The following is a 21,056-nucleotide window of genomic DNA, read 5'->3' on the forward strand; positions in this document are numbered from 1 at the left end:
GGTTTCTCTTTTGAAATTTCGGAATTTTCTTTAAAAATTATGATTGGATCTAAGCCAGGCCTTTCCAATTTCAAGCACACAGTTTACCAAAGTTCAGAAAGCACTTTTGAGAATTCCTTTCTGAGGGGGGAGGAGGAGGATAGAAGATTTGGGGTCATGAAACCCGGCTCTGTCACTAGCTTCTCTTTCCCTATAACAAAAAGACTAAATCTGGTTGATCTCAAGGCTCTCTCATTTTTCAGAAAATCAAACTAATGTTTCTGAGGTCAACTCTTAAAACTTTTTCTAGTTAAAAAAAGTAATAATCAGTCCTTTTAAGTAGTAAAAACTGCCCAGCTATAAAAACTTTCTTTTATTTATTATTTCTTTAATTTCTTTTATTACATTTATTTATTTTTGATAGAGAGACAGAGCACAAGTGGGGGAGGGGCAGAGAGAGAAGGAGACACAGAATCCGAAGCAGGCTCCAGGCTCCAGGCAAGAATTCAGCACAGAGCCTGACGCAGGGTTCGAACCCACAAACTGTGAGATCATGACCTGAGCCAAAGTCAGACACTTAACCAGCTGGGCCACTGAGGTGCCCCTTTGCTTTTATTTTTTTAAAGTTTTGTTTTGTTTTTTAATTTTTGGGAAAGACAGAGAGAGTGCAAGCAGGGGAGGGGCAGAGAGAGAGGAAGAGTCTCAAGCAGGCTTCCTGCTGTCAGGGCAGAGCCTGACACGGGCTCGAACTCCTGAAACTGTGAGATCATGACCTGAACCCAAAGCAAGAGTCAGATGCTTAACCAACTGAGCCTCCAAGGAGCCCCTGAAAAAATTTGTTTAATGTTTATTTTTGGGGAGGGGGGGGCAGAGAGAGAGGGAGACAGAGGATCTGAAGCAGGCTGTGCGTCGTCAGTGAAGAGCCTGATGCAGGGATGAACCCACGGACCACGAGAAACCAAGAGTGGGACACTTAACCTTCACCGACTGAGCCACCCAGGTGCCCCTAAAAATTTTTTTAAAAAACGATTTCACTTCTCTTTTTTTCTGTTAGCTGATCTTTCCTCCTTTTTGAAAAAAAAGTCTAGCTTTTTGGGGGCGCCTGGACAGTTCAGTGGGTTAAGCATTCAACTCTTGACCTCAGCTCAGGTCTTGATCTCAGGGTCATGAGTTCAAGCCCTGCACTGGGCTCCACGCTGAGCATGAAACTTACTTAAAAAAAAAAGAAAAGTCAAGTCTAGCTTTTTGGAATCTTGACAGATAAAAATGATTCCTTCTCTGCCTTCCACACCCCACCACACCCTTATTTATATAACCTGTTTCTTTCTTTCATTTTTGACCCACACAGGCTCCACACTGTAGAACAACATTGTTTAGAAACTGCTTTTGCCCCTTTTCAAACTTTTTAGCCTAATATAGGAAACTTCTCTTCCATGATACTACCTGCAGCTATTTTGTTCTAGTTAGACTATATTTAGGGTGATGGGCTATTAAGAGGACCCAAGAAGAAAGGCCAGTAGTCTTTAGAGAGTTAGACTCCCAAGAATATGCCATTTGTTTTTAAAAGAGCCCACGCTTATAGCTCTTATAGCCCAAGCACAAAGAACTGTGTCTTTCACTAGGCCTCAGATAGATTCGGAGGAGACTAGAAACCCTTAAACTAGAAGTCTGAGGATAGCCTTCAGGAGTTGTTAGTGAAGCCGTTAAAATCACATGTATTTTTCAGGGAAGATCCAAAGCTTGTGTGGGGCATGTGGGTGGCTCAGTCGGTTAAGCTTCGGGCTGTTGATTTCGGTTCAGGTCATGATCTCATGGTTCGAGGGTTCAAGCCCTGTTCTGGGCTCTGCACGGCTGGTGCAGAGCCTGCTTTGGATTCTGTCTCTCCCTCCCTCTCTGCCCCTCCCCTGCTCACACTCTCTCTCAAAATAAACTTTGGGTGGGGGGTGGGAAAGAGTCACTATTGTGAAGATGTCAGTGAAAGCTTTGGTCTCTGTTGATTTCCCTGGATTACTATTGCCTGGACTTCCATCTGATCTGACTCATGACTTGATTGAATCTAGGAGGGTTTCTAAAGTGTATTTGTCTTTGAATTTTGTTTCTGGGATTTAAATGGTCACTAAGTGTGTGATGGGTAAAAGTGGGGGAGGAAGAAAGGAAACAGCAGCCTATCTGAGCCTTTCCAGCAGGGTCAGGAGCCTGTTCTTTGAGTCCTTGTTCAAGCAAAAAGTTCTCCTAGTAAACGTGTACTTTCTGAGCGACTGAAAGAAACCAAGTCATTTCAGTGCATCAGTGTGAACATCTGTGTTGGCAATTCAAGGTGAGACCCACCTAGTTCACGGCATCACTGTCTTTAATAAGGTTTAGTTATCCTTCTGATTTTTATCTTTCTTTCAGGGGTTAGCAAATCAGTCATCAAAACTATGTCCATCATGGATTTCGAAAAGGTTAATCTGGAATTAATAGAGGCCTTGTTAGAGTGGATCGTGGATGGAAAGCACTCCTACCCTCCAGGTAATCGCTTCTTCATTTGTGTGGGAGACGGCAAAAGGAAGGCGGCTCACTTAGATGATGGGTGCTGTGGGAGCGACCTCCCTTCCTGGAGCCGTCACCCCCACCCTCACTTTTTCACTGACAGTTGTATGTAAAGTTGCTTATTAGGCTTTTCAGGGGGGAGGATTTTACCTTTTACTTTTCGAGGTTCACCTGCTGCTTTCACTCAGCACTCTTTTGTTCCCGCCGGGCAAAAAGATGTTAACAACACAAAGTCCACAAGGAGGAAGTTTGAAAAGAAGGCCTGGGTGATCCACATATTAAACACCTAGCCCCAGGCTAAATGGGAGTCTGGTAATGAGTGTTTGATGCACATGAAGGTCACAGGGCAGGGGGGTTAAGAGAACAGGCTCTCGAGTCTGATAAAGTCCTAGCTCTCCTACTCAGGAACTGTGTAGTCACAGGTAGAGAGCCCTTATCTTTGCTATGCCTCAGTTTCCTTGTTTGTGAAATGAAGACATTATAATAAGTCCTCTGACATGAAGCTATTTTGAGGATTAAAAGAAACCATTGTATGGGGTCCCTGGCTCCTGTCTGGCTCAGTCAGTGGAGCACAGGACTCTTGATCTCAGGGCTGTGAGTTCAAGCCTCACACTGGGTGTAGAGATTACTTAAAGATAAAATCTTTAAAAAAAAAAAGAAAAGAAAAGAAAAAGAAAGGAAGAAAGAAAGAAACCATATGTAAAGCACTTGGCGCAGTGCCTGGCATGCAGTTAATGCCCATCGATACTCCGCCTAAAAACGATACCGTTGCGATGATAACGTATTTCGTCGTTATTATTCCTATGATCGTTGCTACTACTGTGACGCAGAGCAACGACTACTTTCCCCTTACTCGCCGTCGTCCTATCCCAATGGCCTTCTTAAGCTCACTTGGCAGTCCCTCATCCCCCAAATCTCGTAACTGAATCCGTCACATCATTCAGGTTTCTGCCAAACATTTTCTCTTCAGAGGAGTCTTCTCTGAACTCTTACTCTATCGTGATATCCAAAAGTGATTTTCATTTTCATCGTAGCACCACGCACTATCCAGAAGCATAGTTCTGCTTACTGATGGTCTCCTTCAGTAGCATGTAAACTGCTCAAGAATGTGGATTTATCAGGCACCACTGTGTTCCTCAGACCCTAGGGCAGTACCTGCAATATTTGCTGCCTGAATAGATGCAGCCATTGTTGGGTGATCATAAGTTGAACAACAGATCAAACACTTACCTCATGTGCTCGCTGCACAGCGCTTAAGAGAAATGGGAGTGGCTGTCCTCCACCGCTTAGACTTTAATCATTACGTGATATTTCCTGAAGAGACGTATGAGCCACGCAAAAGGATTGAAGTACCTTGTGGTCATCTCGGGCGGGTAGTCCGTGTTTGCTGATGCATTATCACTGGTCTAAATATCTTGTTTCATCCCAAAGGAAAAGACTATTGTTGAAAAAAATCAGGTATAGTGGACAAAAGAACTGCTAGAAAATTACCTGAATTCAAAGCAGAGTAGATGTAGTGAGTGGGGGCACTGACATATTTGTGAATGTTAAAGGGACACCTCTTCCCCAGCTCAGCGGGAAGAGCATATATCACTTCTGATTTCGGGGTCTTGAGTTTAAGCCCACATTGAGTATAGAGCTTACTTTAAAAAAAAAAAAAAAAAGATAACCACTGATACAAATGGCCAAGCTGTGAGGGCAGAGCACATCAGGAGGCACATAAAAATATGGACAGGAGCACCTGGGTGGCTTAGTCAGTCAAGTGTCTGACTCTTGATTTCGGTTCAGGTCATGATCCCAGGGTTGTGGGATCAAGCACTACATCGGGCTCTGCACTAAGCATGAAGCCTGCTTAAGATTCTCTGTCCTTCTCCCCTGCTTGTGCTTTCTCTGTCTCTTGAAGATAGATACAGATATAGATACAGATACAGATATAGATGATATAGATGTAGATATAGGGAGAGGGGAGGGAGAGGGGAGAGGGGAGAGGGTCCCAGAAACCCAGGTTTGTGTCCAAGCCCCACTCTCATTAACTCTGTCGCCTGGCTGAGTTATTGAGTCACTTTAAAGGTACTAATAACCTTCTTAATGAGTGGCCATGAGGATCAAATGAGACAATGTATGTAAACATACTTTGTATACTATGAGGTGTTTGAAACTAACCCTCAAAGATGGCTTTTGCCCTCTTCCGAGTTCCATTTTCATAACTTAGTTTCCTTATTTACTTAGTAGAGCAAATAACTGTGATAAATAATAGGTCCTGAGTTCCTTGTGGGCAGATTTTTGGTTTATATTCCATTGTACCTAGCACAGAGCGGACATAGGCCCCCAATAAGTATTTGTAGGATTAAAGGGAGGGGCTAGTGAAGATGGTGTCAATTTCCTCTTTGAAAAAGCTCAGAAGAAGGTGACTTGCTGAGTGGCCACTCTTGGCACAGAAATATTCTGTAATCGGTTATCACTGCTTATTTTCTTTAATTAAAATTTAAAAGCCCATAAAACCTTCAATAGGGCATGGCCAGTTAATGTGCTGCCTCTCTAACATCTATCTGGATTTAGATTATCAGGTTGACTAGCCAATTTTCTTTTCTTTTTCTCATTTCCAGTAAAATGTTTATGGGTTTTATTTACTAACAGAGAGAAGAGTCTTCCTGTCTTATAAGATTAGAAGGATAACTCTTCCTATAGAAACAGAATGTCAGTGCCCAGTGCACTAAAGAAGTATATTTAAAGAGCTTTGCTGATGAGAGGTGCCTGGATGGTTCAGTCAGTTAACTGGTTAACCGTCCAACTTCAGCTCAGGTCATGATCTCACAGTTTGTGAGTTCGAGCCCCACGTCAGGCTCTGTGCTGACAGCTCAGAGCCTGGAGCCTACTTCGGATTCTGTCTCCCTCATTCTCTGCCCCTCCCTTGCTCACATGCTGTCTCTCTCTGTCTCTCAAAACTGAATAAACGTTAAAAGAATTAAAAAGAGCTTTGCTAATGATTCTTATATGGCCTAAAGTGTTATATTTTTCTACACTTCAGTTTTCCTCTTGTAGAAAGGTAAATCAGAAAATGGATAAAAACAGTGTCATCCATTTAAATCCTTGGGGACTTTTTTAAAAAAAAAGAAAATTGATAGTGAGAAATCTCAGATTATTACATTTTTTAAAGTTTAAAATAGCTCTATAATCCATATTAGTTTTTCCTTTTTTGCATCTGTCAGATCGATTCTTTTTATATACCCAGGGGCTATACTTGTATTTTTACCGGGACTAGCAGAAATCAAAATGCTATATGAACAGCTACAGTCCAATTCTCTTTTCAACAACAGACGCAGTAATCGGTAAGTTAATTGCTTTCTGTAGCCTTAACCATCTGCAGTTGTTTTGTATGCAAAGATGAATAACCAGAATGGTCTGTGACAGTCATCACCCCCTTTAGACCAAGGTGTCACTGCTCGAGAATATGTCTGTTTATGCCAGCTGGAAGTAGACAAACCTATTTGTTCCAGATAATCAATCATTCCCATTCCATTAAATAAAAATTTTTCTCTTCACTTAGCGTAGTGACTCAGCAAAATTGCATGTAATTTCAGTTGCCAGATGGGGGGTGGGGAGAGATGGGAGAAGCCAGTGTAAGTAACAACAAAGAAATGTTACCATTTGAGAAAAAAATAATTTGCAACAGTTCCTTTTCCAGTAGCAAGACATGTGTTTTTATATCTAAAGCGACAGCTACTAAAGAGATAAACACTCCCAGGAATATAGGAATATCTTGGCTTAGCTCACATCACTACCTCTGCCTCTGGTTCTCTGGATATAAAGGTAGAGGAAAAATGATTCTCTCCTGGTTAGTGTGCGAGGCTTGTTACTTATAGAATATCAGCTATACAGTTCTCTTGATTACTTACTACTGAGTTACATTCCAATTTTTCCCAAGCCAGTGCAAGGTTTCTAGTTCGTAGAGCCGAGTCAACATTTTGTAAGGCTCAGAAAGAACCTTCTCATTTAGAAGAGCTGGACCCTGAGGGCAGGTTCTAGAGAAGCTGCTGATACTTGGAGTTCTATTGTTAATTTTAATAGAAATTCACCCACCATTAATCCAGTTCCAGCCTTTTGTGCCAGAATATTAAATGTGCGTTTGTTTCCTTCCAGATGCGTGGTTCACCCACTTCATTCATCTTTATCCAGTGAAGAGCAGCAGGCTGTGTTTGTAAAACCCCCTGTGGGTGTAACTAAGATTATAATTTCTACCAACATTGCTGAGACATCCATAACCATTGATGATGTTGTCTATGTCATCGATTCTGGGAAAATGAAAGAAAAGAGGTATTCTCTTTTGGCAATGTGAGAGAGGGGCTAACGATGCATTAGAGTGCCACGGCTGTTAATGGCTGATGCTTTTGAGCTACATGGGTTACCGTTTGGAAAAATATTTTATGGAAACCGCATATGGGTATATATGAGTGATTCTATACCAGGACCATAGTCTTAAAGTCAAACAGAGGTGGAAGGTTTAAGGCTTTCCCTTGGAAGTAATTAATTATTTTTCGTCTTTTTTCCATATGCTTTACATGTGCTTGAATGAAAAAGATGGAATGATATGGGAGGTGATGGGTGTGTTAATTAATTTGATTGTGGAAATCATTCCATAATGCATACATATATCAAAACCACTTTGTACACCTATGTCCAGTTTTTATTTGTCAAAATAAACCATGAAAAAGAATAAAGAGAGAAAAGGTTGGGGCACCTAGGTCGCTCAGTCGGTTAAGCGTCCGGCTCTTGATTGTGGCTCAGATCATGATCTCACGGTTCGTGAGTTCAAGCCCCACGTCAGGCTCTGTGCTGACGGAGCCTGCTTGGGATTCTCTGTCTTTCCCTCTCTCTCTGCCCCTCCCCTGCTTGCTCTCTCTCTAAATAAGTAAAATAAACTTAAAAAAAGAGAAAAGGTTGCATAAAGGAACTATGTGTCGTAGCATTTGATACCACTTAAAACAGCACTGTGTGCTCCCTCCGGGGGCTGAACTATTCCCGGAACACACAGGACACTGTCCTTCCTTGGAAGTGAGGTAGTTCGTTTGTTCTGTCCGTGCTAGGTCGGGTCTTACCCATGTTTTTATAAAAAACTCTTCTCTACATTTTCTTTTTCTTACAGATATGATGCCAGCAAAGGGATGGAAAGCCTAGAGGATACTTTTGTCTCTCAAGCCAATGCCCTGCAAAGAAAAGGTCGAGCGGGCCGTGTTGCCTCTGGGGTCTGCTTCCATTTATTTACCAGCCATCACTTCAATCACCAGCTCTTAAAGCAGCAGCTACCAGAAATACAAAGAGTGCCATTGGAACAGCTGTGTCTGAGGTACATCTTGGTCTTTCTGTTCTGCTTCCAGAAGGTCTACATGTTTCTCACCCTAAGTTCCGTGGGTTTATTTTTCTTAGTAGAAGACATTTTGCCAAGAGTGGGCATGGATGAACTCATTCATTTGCAAAAAAGGAGCTGTTCACTGTTGCTTTTACCATTGGATTTAAATTTTTGCACACGAAGACCTCTTACATTGCAAACAATGGCCCTAAAATAGAGCTTAAGAATACATTTGGAAGTCAGGAAAGTGATCTAATTTATCAAGAAATTTCTGCTAGGGGCAATACCAATATTGAATCATCAAAGGTCAAAAGTCTACAGCCTCGTGATCAGAGCAAAGTAAACAAAAATAACTCGAAAACACCATTATTTAGCTGATAAACAAACAAGAACAAATATCATAAAAGAGGATTTAATGAATGAATGATCAAACTCAGTGTTACTGAAGCTAGGGAACGTTTGGTTCAACCTTCCTGAAAATGTGGTTGGTGTTATGTAAGAACTCAAACCATCCATGCCCTCTGACCCAGTCCCTATGAGGGAATATGCCCATGAAATAATAACCCAAAGAAAATTACTTATACAAAGATGTTATAGCTCTCCTCTTATCCAGCAGGTATATTTTGAAAGCCTTCCATTTGCCAGGGGTTGGGCTGAGCCCTAGAGCTACTGTAGGATTACAAGACCCAGGCCCTGCTTTTAAGTGTCCACAGTCAGGTCTTAAAAAGTTGGGCAGGCACATACCTTACTAAGGTAGTAATAGTGCAGATGAGGAGTGAAGGGACTTGAGAAAACTTTGGAAGTGGAATGACCCACGAGAGGGGATGAGAGAGGGGAAATGTATATATGTGGCACATATGATTTAAAAACAACTCAGATATGCAGCAGTGGGGAAATAGGCAAATTATATAGGCCAACATGGTTCATCTTTTTTTCTTATCTTTTTTTTTTTTCATTTAAAGTCTAAGTAAGTGGATTACTGTCCATGCATGTCTTAAAGTGAAATATCTAGGGGGTTGAAGTGGGAGAAAGCTAGGTACCAAATGCATATACATTAGTAAAAATTAGTAAAAAATTAGTAAAAATAAACAACTATGTTCCTAGGTTGACAGCTTAAAAAGGAATTATAAGTGAAATAAACAGATTTTGTGTATGTATATATATATATATATATATATATATATATATATATATATATTCTTCTGAAAACTGCTTCAATTCATAATTTAAAAGAGTAGCTCTTCAAGGCAAGACACATTGCAGATTAAGCTTATCAGCAGTTACGGTACAATTTCAGATGTGGGAAAGAGTAAATGGATCATTTGACTTGTTTCATAATTTGAACCCATATTTGATAGAGAGAAGCATTTTGAAAGTTTATAGACAGAATTTTATCCTGAATCCCCATAAGTTTCAGGGTAGGATTTGAAAGTGTTTCTATAATTTATTGCTAGAACTAGAAGACATAAGAGTTTTTTTTTTTTTTTTTTAATGTATTTCACCTAGCATGGTCTAGCTTATGAAAGCATGTGCCTTGGAAGTTGGCAACTATTTTCGTTCAAGAAAGAAGCTTGTTCCTCTGTGTCATCTCTCCAGAAATAAAATGGACGCATTATGTTTTTTTTTCTTTTTGTAGAATTAAAATTTTAGAGATGTTTAGCACTCACAGTCTCCAGTCTGTTTTCTCTCGGCTCATTGAGCCGCCGCACCCAGATTCTCTCCGTGCCTCAAAAATACGATTACGAGACTTAGGAGCATTAACTCCAGATGAAAAGCTGACCCCTCTAGGGTATCACCTGGCCTCCCTGCCGGTGGACGTGAGAATCGGCAAACTGATGCTTTTTGGGTCTATCTTCCGCTGCTTGGATCCTGCCCTCACCATTGCCGCCAGCTTGGCTTTTAAGTCTCCTTTTGTAAGTAAACAACATTCACTGAAACTGGAGTCCATAGGTCTCTAAGGGGACCATGGGGGCTTCAGGGTTATGTGATCCTCCTAACATGTTTTCTTGTGAGGGTGATACATGGGAATTCTTCAGGTCACAATGTCTTTAACTTTTGTCTGATCGTCAAAGAAATCCATGCCCCAAGTAAAGATTAAGAACTGAAGATCCAACTTACTGAAATAACATAAATGTGCTTTTTATGGTATCCACTATCCTTGCTCATTAAAGAAAAATCAGAATGGGGCGCCTGGGTGGCTCAGCCAGTTAAGCGTCTGACTTCGGCTCAGGTCATGATCTCATGGTTCATGGGTTTGAGCCCCACATCAGGTTCTGTGCAGACAGCTCAGAGCCTGGAGCCTGCTTTGGATTCTGTGTCTCCCTCTCTCTCTGCCCCTCCCCCGCTTGCACTGTGTCTCGCTTTCTCATAAAATAAACATTTTTTAAAAATTAAAAAAAAAAAAAAAAAGAAAGAAAAATCAGAAAATGCAAGCAAGCGAAAGGTGCCCCTGCATAAAATACACTGGATCCCTGTTTTTGTTTGTTTGTTTGTTTGTTTGTTTGTTTGTAGACAGAGTATGAGCAGGTAGGGACAGAGAGAGAGGGAGAGAGAGAATCTCAAGCAGGCTCCGCGCTGTCAGTGTAGAGCCCAACAGGGGGCTCAAACCCACAAATTACGAGGTCACCACCTGAGCCGAAACTGAGTCAGATGCTTAGTTGACTGACCCAGGCTCCCCAGATCACTTTTTTAAAACAGCATTATTGAGGGGCGCCTGGGTGGCTTGGTCGGTTAAGCGTCCGACTTCGGCTCAGGTCATGATCTCATGGTCCGTGAGTTCGAGCCCCGTGTCGGGCTCTGTGCTGACAGCTCAGAGCCTGGAGCCTGTTTCAGATTCTGTGTCTCCCTCTCTCTCTGCTCCTCCCCTGTTCATGCTCTGTCTCTCTCTGTCTCAAAAATAAATAAAGGTTAAAAAAATTAAAAAAAATAAATAAATAAAACAGCATCATTGAAATATAATTCGCCCATTTAAGTTGTACATTCAGAAGTTTTTAATATTATGCAGTCCTCGCCATCGTCAGTTTTAGAACATTTTTAGTACCTCATAAAGAAACCCCTCAGCAGTCACTCCTTCTTTCCCCTCAAAACCCTCATCCACTGCAGCCCTAGGCACCCACCAGTTTGCTTTCTGCCTTCACAGATGGACCTCCTCTAGACATTTCGTATTAGTAAAATAATATAATGTATGTTCTTTTGTGATTGGCTTCTTCACTTAGCATAATGCTTTTAAGGTACATCTATGTTATAGCATGAATCAGTCTTCATTCCTTTACCAAACAATACTCCTGTGAATGGACATACCTCATTTTATCTGTCTAGCACTGATGGACACTTGGGATTGTTTCCACCTTTGCCTGTAAACATTCATGTACACATTTTTATGTAGAGATATGTTTTCATTTGTCTTGGGTATTCAGAGGACAGTTACTTGATCAAATATGGTAACTCTTCGAGGAACTTCCAGACTCTTTTTCCAGAGTAGCTGCATATTACATTCCACCAGCATTTTATCAAGGTTGCAATTTTTCCACATCTTCACCAACAGTTGTTATTATCTAACATTTTTATTATAATCATCCTAGGGGGTGTGAATTTGTGGTTTTGATTTGTATTTCCCCAATAGCTAATGATAGAGAACATTTTTTCATTTGCTTATTTGCCATTTGTATATCTTCTTTCAAGAAATGTCTGTGTAGATCCTTTGCCCATTTGTTGTTGTTGTTGTTGTTGTTGTTGTTGTTGTTGTTTAACGTTTATTTATTTTTGAGACAGGGAGAGACAGAGCATGAACGGGGGAGGGTCAGAGAGAGAGGGAGTCACAGAATCCGAAACAGGCTCCAGGCTCTGAGCTGTCAGCACAGAACCTGACGCGGGGCTCGAACTCATGGACCGCGAGATCATGACCTGAGCCGAAGTCGGATGCTTAACCGACTGAGCCACCCAGGCGCCCCCTTTTGCCCATTTTTAAATTGCGTTATTCATCTTTTTATTACTGATTCATAAGAGTTCTTTATACATTTTGGATACAGGTCTCTTATCAGACATATGATCTACAAATATTTTCTCCCATTCTGTGGGTTACCTTTCTTACTTTCTTGATATGTCCTTTGAAACCCAAAAGTGTTTAACTTTGATGAAGTCCAATTTATCCAGTTTTTTGTTCCTCAAGCTTCCACTGCCATAGTTAAAGAATCCATTGCCAAAATGGCTGAAGGGGAACGGAAGTTACTGGCTTCCACTTACAGAATGAGTAAGTCATGGGAATAAAAGGCAGGGCATAAGGAATATAGTCAATGACATTGTAATAGCATTGTCTAGTGACAGATGGTAGGTATACTTGTAGTGAGCATAGCATAATGTATATCGATTATTGACTTGTCAAATCACTGTGTTGTATACCTGAAACTAATGTAGCATTGTGTCAACTACACTAAAAAAAAAAAAAAAAAAAAAATCCATTTCCAGATCCAAAGTCATGAAGATTTATCCCATTTATCCCTACATTTTTTTTCTAAGAGTATTATAGTTTTAGCTCTTACATTATAGTCTTTGGTCTATTTTTTTTTTTTAAGTGTTTATTTATTTTTGAGAGAAAGACAGAGTGCAAGTGAGAGAAGGGCAGAGAGAGAGAGAGAGAGAGAGAGAGAGCGTGGGGGAGGGAAACACAGAATCTGAAACAGGCTCCAGGCTCCAAGCTGTCAGCACAGAGTTCATTGCAGGGCTCGAACTTATGAAGCATGCAATCATTACCTGAGCCAAAGTCGGACGCTTAACCGACTAGGCCACCCAGGCGCCCTGGTCTTTGGTCAATTTTGAGTTAATTTTGTATACGGCATGAGGTAAGAGCCCAACTTCATTCTTTTGCATATGACTGTACAGTTGTCCCAGTTCCATTTGTTGAAAAAGACTATTCTTTCACCATTGAATGGTCTTGGCATTCTTGTCAAAAATCAGTTGACCACTGGGGCGCACTTGACTGATTCGGGAGAGTGTGTGACTCTCGATCTCACGGTCATGAATTCAAGCCCCGTGTTGGGTGTAGAGATTACTAAAAATAAATAATTAATTAGTTAGTTAGTTGACCATAAATATATGGGTTTATTTCTGGACTGTCAATTCTATTCCATTGAGTAGAATGTCTGTCCTTATGCCGGTACCACACTATCTTGATTATTCTAGTTTTATAGTGTGTTTTGAAATTTAAAAATGTGAGTCTTCCAGCCTTGTTCTTTTTATCATTTTGGTAGGAATTTTTACACCTGTATTCATAGGAGGTATTAGTCTATAGGAAAAAAGACATTAGTTATGGGTATGGAAGTAGGGGAGACTCAAGCATAAAAGATGAGTGAATAAGAAATTGTAAAATAAAGATACCACAGAGTTAACAATTTTCTTTTAAGTTTGTTTGAGAGAGAGACAGAGCACACACAGGCAGAACAGAGAGAGAGAGAGAGAGAGAGAGAGAGAATCCCAAGCAGGCTCTGCATGGGGCTCAACCTCATGAACCGTGAGATCATGACCTGAGATGAAATCAACAGTCGGATGTTTAAGTGACTGAGCCACCCAGGCGCCCCAAAACGAACAGAATGTTAGAGTTTAGATCTGGCTTTTAGAATGAGTGGCTCTTTGATGACATGACGACATCTTGGCACAAGGAACTAAAAGACCCGCCAGAGCTTGGTTTGCATGGGCAGAGACTCAAGGGCAATAGGACTATTAGCTTGCCAGTTACCACCACACTTGCCTTTAATCAGCCACTCACTGTCTACTTTGTGATCCGCACAAAACACTTCCCAAGGCACCTGGCTTCAGCCATGGGAAAGTGCCATTAGAAACCTCAGGTAGGGGCGCCTGGGTGGCTCAGTCAGGAAAAGCATGCAACTTCTGATCTAGGGGTTGTAAATTTGAGTCCTCTGTTGGGTGTAGAGATTATTTGAAAATAAAATCTTGAGCCGCCTGGGTGGCTCAGTCAGTTAAGCATCCAACACTTGGTTTCCGCTCAGGTCATGATCTCATGGTTGGTAAGACTGAGCCCCGCATCAGGCTCTGTGCTGACAGTGCAGAGCCTGCTTGGGATTCTCTCTCTCTCCCTCTCTCTCTGCCCCTCACTCCCTTGTATGTGCTTTCTCTCTCTCTCTCTCTCTCTCTCTCTCTCTCTCTCTCACACACAGAATAAATAAATAAACTTAAAAAAATAAAATAAAAGGCAGTGATTATTTAAAAAAGAAAAATAGAAAAGAAACCTCAGGTAAAATGTGCCCTTCAAACCTGGTTTTCCTCATTTAGGTGTCTCCCTGGGATAAAAAAGAGGAAGCTAACCAGAAAAAGCTAGAATTTGCATTTGCCAACAGTGATTATCTGGCCCTTCTGCGAGCATATAAGGTAAGTATCTAACCTCATAGCTGAGGTATATTACCACAATTGGCAGCAAAGACAGAGTAAGTTCACTTATATTTTCTTCAAAACTTAGGGATGGCAGCTAAGTACGAAAGAAGGCATGCGTGCAAGTTACAATTACTGCAGACAGAACTTCCTGTCCGGAAGAGTTCTTCAGGTGAGTTGTTTCTGTGGCAGTTTGTTTGTGTTTGTTTTATTGCAGGGGCACACCAGAGGGTGTTGTAACTTTGTCTTATTTGTCCTCCCTTGACATTGAAAGTGTTATTTCTGGAATACGCTTGGCTTTAGCAGCTGTGTAAAACACACTCCTATTTCACATCCTCTCACATGAGGCCTTCTGTGCTGAACCGTCCAACTGACCCATTTTACTTCTTTTCAGTGAATTTGTGTTTACTTACGTGGAGGATAGAATATACGCACTCTGCAGATCACTGCTTACTGGAAGTTAGCTTTTTCAGTGACTATACCAGGCTTTCTTTCTTTCTTTTTTTTTAAATGTTTATTTATTTTTGAGAGAGAGAGGGAGAGGATTTGAAGCAGGCTCTGCACTGTCAGCAGGCTCCAACTCATGAACCGCAAGATCATGACCCGAGCCAGTCAGACTCTTAACCGACTGAGCCACCCAGGAGCCCTTATACCAGGCATTCTTAACCTGTGTCCATAAACCCCTGAAATTGTACACAAAAGTATATGCTTGTACATATGTGCTTTATTCTGGAGAGAGGGACCATAGCTTTCATGATGTTCTCAAAGTGGACAGTGAGCATCCCAAACTCTTCACCTTCTCCTCAAAACCAGACAACAAATACTGAACTGGATTTTAATTTTTCTTATGACCGTCAGAGGCTACGATGTCAATAACGAGTGCACAAGAAAGAGAAAGTTTATTATCTTGTAATAGTAGAGAGGGTTCTGTCTTCTGTTGTGAGGGTGTTGTAGGCCCCTTTCCAAAGTGGTCTGCGAAGCCAGACTAATGCTGGTACACATCTTTGCAAAGCATCTGTTTTACTCAAAGATTTTGAGGCTGGGAAGGGGAAGGACTTTTTTGTTGTTGTTAAGTTAGCTAACATACAGTATAGTCTTGGCTTCAGGAGTAGAATCCCATGATTCATCACTTACATCCAACACCCAGTGCTCGTCCCAACAAGTGCCCTCCTCAATGCCCATCACCCATCTTCCCCCGCCTCCCCGACCCCCCACCCCTATCAACCCTCAGTCTGTTCTCTGTATTTAAGAGTCTCTTATGGTTTGCCTCCCTCTCTGTTTGTATCTTATTTTTCCTTCAAGGGGAAGGAGTTTATTTTCATATTAAAAGACGTCTTGGAGTAGAACACAAAATTTATGTCCTTAGTACTTACCACTGCCTGGATATTTATCTCTCTACCCCACAGGCTCTGTCAGAGCAGAGACCTTACCGTATTCCCAGCGCCAGAACTTTGCTTAACACATAGCTGGCACCCAGTAAAGATTCACTGAAGAAATGCGTGAGTGAGTGAATTTGGTTATTTACAATGAAGTAAGAGACCTCAGGAGCATTCCACTGTTTGCCTTCATTCTCTGCCTGGAGGTGAGGCATCAGGAGAGGAGAAAAGCTCTAGATACATTCTAAGTTCATCAAAAGCAGTCATTGTCAATCACAATAGATTCATAAAGTAAATAAGTAAACACACTCAGGCTCACCCCAGGCCAGTTACACCTGGATCTCTGTGGGTAGAGCCTAAGCATCTGTTGATGTCTGTTGGGCACCCCAGGTGATAGTATGCAGCTGGCGTTGAGAACCACTGGTCTGAAGGGTGTGTTATATGTGAGGTGCAGTAATAGATCTTTCCTCAAGTCATTAACATTTAAGTGTAAAGCGATACTTCTTTTAAATTACACCTCTTACTGGGCGCCTGGGTGGCTCAGTCGGTTAAGCGTCCGACTTCGGCTCAGGTCATGGTCTCATAGTTTGTGAGTTCGAGCCCCACATCCGGCTCTGTGCTGACAGCCCAGGGCCTGGAGCCTGGTTCGGATTCTGCATCTCCTTCCTTCTCTACCCCTCACCCACTCACTCTCTCTCTCCCTCTCTCTCAAAAATAAACATTAAAAAAAATGACATTTCTTACTAAATTTATTTATTCATTTTCTTCAGGATGCCCATCAGAGTTCCCTCTTCTCACTAAAGACATTAAGATTAAGACTGTCAAGGGGCGCCTGGGTGGCGCAGTCGGTTAAGCGTCCGACTTCAGCTCAGGTCATGATCTCGCGGTCCGTGAGTTCGAGCCCCACGTTGGGCTCTGGGCTGATGGCTCAGAGCCTGGAGCCTGCTTCCGATTCTGTGTCTCCCTTTCTCTCTGCCCCTCCCCCGTTCATGCTCTGTCTCTCTCTGTCTCAAAAATAAATAAACGTTAAAAAAAAATTAAAAAAAAAAAAAAAAGATTAAGACTGTCAAAAAAGGGGGGGGGGGTGCCTGGGTGGCTCAGTCAGTTGAGCGTCCGATTTAGGCTCAGGTCATGATTTTACGGTTCATGAGTTAGAGCCCCACATCAGGCTGTATGCTGACAGCTCAGAGCCTGGAGCCTGCTTCGGATTCCTTGTATCCCTCTCTGCCCCTCCCCCACTCATGCTCTGTCTCTCGTTCAAAAACACACATTAAAAAAAAAAAAAAAAAAAAAAGATTAGCAATTAAAACCTTGTCATGATAGAGAAGTCCTAGCTCTATTTTGCCGTATTATCCATGTGTACTTGAGATATTCCAAGAAAATACTTGAACTGTCATCAGGAGACAAGACAGTGCTTAGCTCTCAGTTCCTTTGACGGTTCTAACCTCTTCCCCATCATCTGATACATAGCCTATGCTTAAACAGAAGCCAGAAGAAAAAGAGGTCTGTTCTTTTCTTTCTCACACTTGTGCTCAGTTACACAGGGGGACATCTAAATCTAAACCACTTAGGGGCGCCTGGGTGGCTCAGTCGGTTAGACGTCCGACTTCGGCCCAGGTCACGATCTCACGGTCCGTGAGTTTGAGTCCCGCGTCGGGCTCTGGGCTGACAGCTCAGAGCCTGGAGCCTGCTTTTGATTCTGTGTCTCCCTCTCTCTCTGCCCCTCCCCCGTTCATGCTCTGTCTCAGTCTGTCTCAAAAATAAATAAACGTTAAAAAAAAAAATTAAAAAAAAAAATAAAAAAAAAAATAAATCTAAACCACTTAATAATATCCTCATTCCTAGGAAGAGATGTGAGCCAGAGACATCACAAGGTAATAGAAAGTAAGTTCTATTACTTACTTTCTAAGTAAGCTGGGTGAGTGAGCTGGGTGTCCTGCACACATTGAGAGAGCACACTCTAGGCTCCGGTAAGGAACTACGAGGATCTGAGCAGAAATGCAAGTTGGAAAAAGCAGATGATGTCACGGCACCTTGAGCTGGGGTCAAAGTAAACTACAAACAAAGTAAACTACATTTTTTGCTGTCCTGAGAATTTCCAGGAAGTCAGACCTACCCCAGATCCAATGAATGTGTTTTTTTTAATGTGACTAAGTCAAATAAATGATCCTTGGGTTTTATGAAGTTGGTGAATGTCTATGTAACTCTTTTCACTCTCTCTGCCGATTTGCCTAAGTGAAAACTGCTCTTCTGGAAATGACCAGACAAGATAATCTTCGTACCTATTTGGTGAACCCAGATGAGCCTCATTACTAGCCACTGAAGCAAAGATCCTGCACTTACCTTTGATTTGCTGATGCCTGTGCTTGAATATTTTTTCCCACTTCTTTCAGGAAATGGCCAGCCTCAAACGACAATTCACTGAACTGTTATCAGACATCGGCTTTGTAAAGGAGGGACTCAGAGCAAGGGAAATTGAGAAAAGGGCCCAAGCAGGAGACGGTATCTTGGATGCCACAGGCGAAGAGGTAAAGAATGTGTTGTTAGTGCTGTTATTTCTCTTTAATCAGCACAGGAACATTGGTAGGTCTTATTCATTTAAGCACTAGGAGCAGTGGGCTTAGTGACATTCTTGATTTTCTTTCCACAATAAGTGTCAGGTAAACACTCTAAAAAACAAAAGGGTTTTTTTTTGTTGTTAATTGTTGCTATTTTTTTAACATGTTTTCTAATTTATTTTTGAGGGAGAGAGCGAGAGCAAGGGAGGGGTGGGGGGAGGGGGGGGACAGAGGATCTGAAGCGAGCTCCATACTGACAGCAGTGAGCCTGATGCTAGGCTCGAACCCACAAACCTGAGCCGAAGTCGGACACTCAACCGACTGGGCCACCCAGGGCTCCTGTTGCTACTATTTTTGTTTTTAAATTTTCATGCTGGTTCTTGATAAGCCCATAAGAGGTGAAACATGTTTCAGTAATGTCTTCTTAAATCACACCAGCCTTTTTCCAACCAAGGATAGTTTTCTCTGTGACCACAGGAAGAACACTTCTTCAAGATGAACCTGATGCCCCGCGGTTCTCAGTGCAGTTAGTACTTTCTGCAGATTATGACCATCTCCTGAACCAGAGTCTGTCTCCACGGATCCTTAGGAGCACTGGCTTTGTAATTGCTTTGCAGAGACCCAGAGTTAACTGTGGGCTTCTTGGAGTGGGCCCTATATGCATATGGTTTTTTACTTTACCTTGTTTTTTACTTAGAAAGGAAGAGTTTTTCCAGCACAAGGATAGAAATGAGGTATTTTTGTTTTGTTTTGTTTTGTTTTAAGGTAGAAAGCAAGTGAAATGTGATGATAAGTTCCAGGGTACAAACAGAAGTGGCCACATTACTTATAAGATCAATGCTGTCTTTCCCTCCTAGGCAAACTCAAATGCTGAGAACCCCAAGCTGATATCAGCAATGCTGTGTGCTGCTCTTTATCCAAATGTAGTGCAGGTAACAAAACATTTTTCCTGGGTCCTCCCACTTCTTTGATTCGTAGCCAAGGGACTTAAGTTAAGACATACACATTAATCACCTTAAAGAGATACACACACACACACACACACACACACAAAGAGCCTTTTAAACTTTGTATACATTTCCAGTGCTTCAGTTATCCAAATTTGTTAAGATAACATTGTTCAAGAACACATTTATTGTATAAAATGAGGTGCTTGTTTTGAATCCTTCTGACACACTAGAAATTTAAATGGACATAAATGTTATCCTGTCGGGCAACATGTACATAACTAGCCTTTTATGTTAGGTAGAAACTTGATTCTACTACAGTTTTCCTTACGGTCTCTACTCTGCACTACGGTTAGGTAGGAACAAAATCAAACAAGTCAGTGCTTTGCCATGGGACCACTTGTGGCCAGCTTTCTGGAAAACCCTACCTGTATGTGCTGTCGGACTTTTACCTGAGTTTTAATTATCCAGCCCTTGTCAAACTTAGAAAGACTGAATTTGTGAGAGTACTAAATTGTTTTTCATTTAACGTTTTGTTAAATGCTCAGTTGACATCTGCAATGAACGTCTGACACATTGTCTGCTAGTTTTTCAATGGAAATATACATATGTCATATATATGTATTTTTTGTGAATACCTGTTGTTTAGGTGAAAAGCCCAGAAGGGAAATTTCACAAGACCAGTACCGGAGCTGTCAGAATGCAACCAAAATCAGAGGACCTGAAGTTTGTCACCAAGAACGATGGATATGTGCACATTCACCCTTCCTCGGTGAACTATCAGGTCGGAATGGCGGGTCCACTCACATTTGCATAGGGGAGGTCTCAGGGGAGCAACACAGCCCCTTCTAGTCAGCAGACCTCATCCCGTCACCTGCTGTCCCCAGCAGCACCACTGACTTGGGGAAGGTTGAGAAAGCATGAACAGACTGGAAATTGGACTGTGTTTGGAAAGACTATTTCCATTTGACGAAAATTCTACTGGATACAAAAAAAAAAACCGCTCAAGCCTGCTTTCAAGCATAAGCTTGCATCTTTGCAGCGGTGACTTAAGCAGTCAGGATCTAATCGCATCCCTAAATCCGCGCCTGACCAGGGAGGGAGTGACGGGCGCTTGCTGCTGGCGCTCCCTCACTTCGCACCCCCTCCTGCCTGCTGCCAACACCCTGTCCCAGCCCCAGAAGTGACGGGTGACCTCCTCGGGGTCCACCCCCTCCCTGGTCCTCCTCCCCCTTGACTCTAGTGTAGTATTCGACCCTGCTAACCTCCCATCCTCTTGAAACCATCTTTGATGTGTTTTTGCTCCTGAAATACCACTTTCTTCTCTCTCTCCGATCACCGCCCGATACCCCTTTTGCTGGTTTCTCTCCTTTGCTCTGAAATGGCGCTCTGTCCCTCGTCCTCATTGTCTCACTGCGGAGCGCTTACTCTTCCCGAACCCACAGAGCGTGACACCGCGGTTCCAAACTGCCACCTGGAGCTGTCACAGAGCCCCCAGCTTGCTCTCCCTGTGCCTGGGCTTGTCCTGAGCCCTCCTCCTGGCAGCCCCAGCCGGACGCCTGCCAGTCAGCTCAGGCTCCTTGTCTCCCACTTCTCTCCTCTCTCCTCTCTCGCCTGTCCTGGCAAACAGCACCTTCCCAGCCGGAGGCCCCCGCGCACAGAGACCCTGCCACTCTTCGCCTCGCTCCAGTCCATCTGGGCGCCGGGCAGCAGTTCCGCCTGTCGACGCTCCCAGATGTGCCTGCGTGTCCTCTCCCCACCGCCCTGCCTCAGTTCAAAGCCCACCATCCGCCTCTTGCCTGGAGTGCTGTAATGATCTGACTTCTGGTCGTTTCTCTCCGACCTTTTACAGTACTGCTGCCACAATTAACTTTACAAAACCTCCGTTTGGTCATATCATCCCCTTGCTTAAAACTCTTCATATATGGAGGCTCCC

At 42.5% G+C, this 21,056-nt stretch overlaps 1 protein-coding gene across 4 annotated transcripts in view; it reads left to right on the forward strand.

Annotated features, from left to right (window-relative positions):
- The window catches only part of DHX57 (DExH-box helicase 57), a 55,011-nt gene that overhangs the window by 29,538 nt on the left and 4,417 nt on the right, over positions 1-21,056 (forward strand). For all 4 annotated transcript variants that reach the window (XM_007082398.3, XM_042982122.1, XM_042982120.1 and 1 more), the window contains exons 13-22: positions 2,374-2,490; positions 5,744-5,840; positions 6,652-6,825; positions 7,655-7,855; positions 9,495-9,771; positions 14,144-14,239; positions 14,328-14,411; positions 18,009-18,143; positions 19,031-19,105; positions 19,770-19,904. In XM_007082398.3, coding sequence (XP_007082460.2) covers positions 2,374-2,490; positions 5,744-5,840; positions 6,652-6,825; positions 7,655-7,855; positions 9,495-9,771; positions 14,144-14,239; positions 14,328-14,411; positions 18,009-18,143; positions 19,031-19,105; positions 19,770-19,904 — 1,391 coding nt within the window. The remainder of the gene's footprint in view (positions 1-2,373; positions 2,491-5,743; positions 5,841-6,651; positions 6,826-7,654; positions 7,856-9,494; positions 9,772-14,143; positions 14,240-14,327; positions 14,412-18,008; positions 18,144-19,030; positions 19,106-19,769; positions 19,905-21,056) is intronic.

The sequence above is a fragment of the Panthera tigris genome, chromosome A3 (assembly GCF_018350195.1).
Source record: "Panthera tigris isolate Pti1 chromosome A3, P.tigris_Pti1_mat1.1, whole genome shotgun sequence".
Lineage (NCBI taxonomy): Eukaryota > Metazoa > Chordata > Mammalia > Carnivora > Felidae > Panthera > Panthera tigris.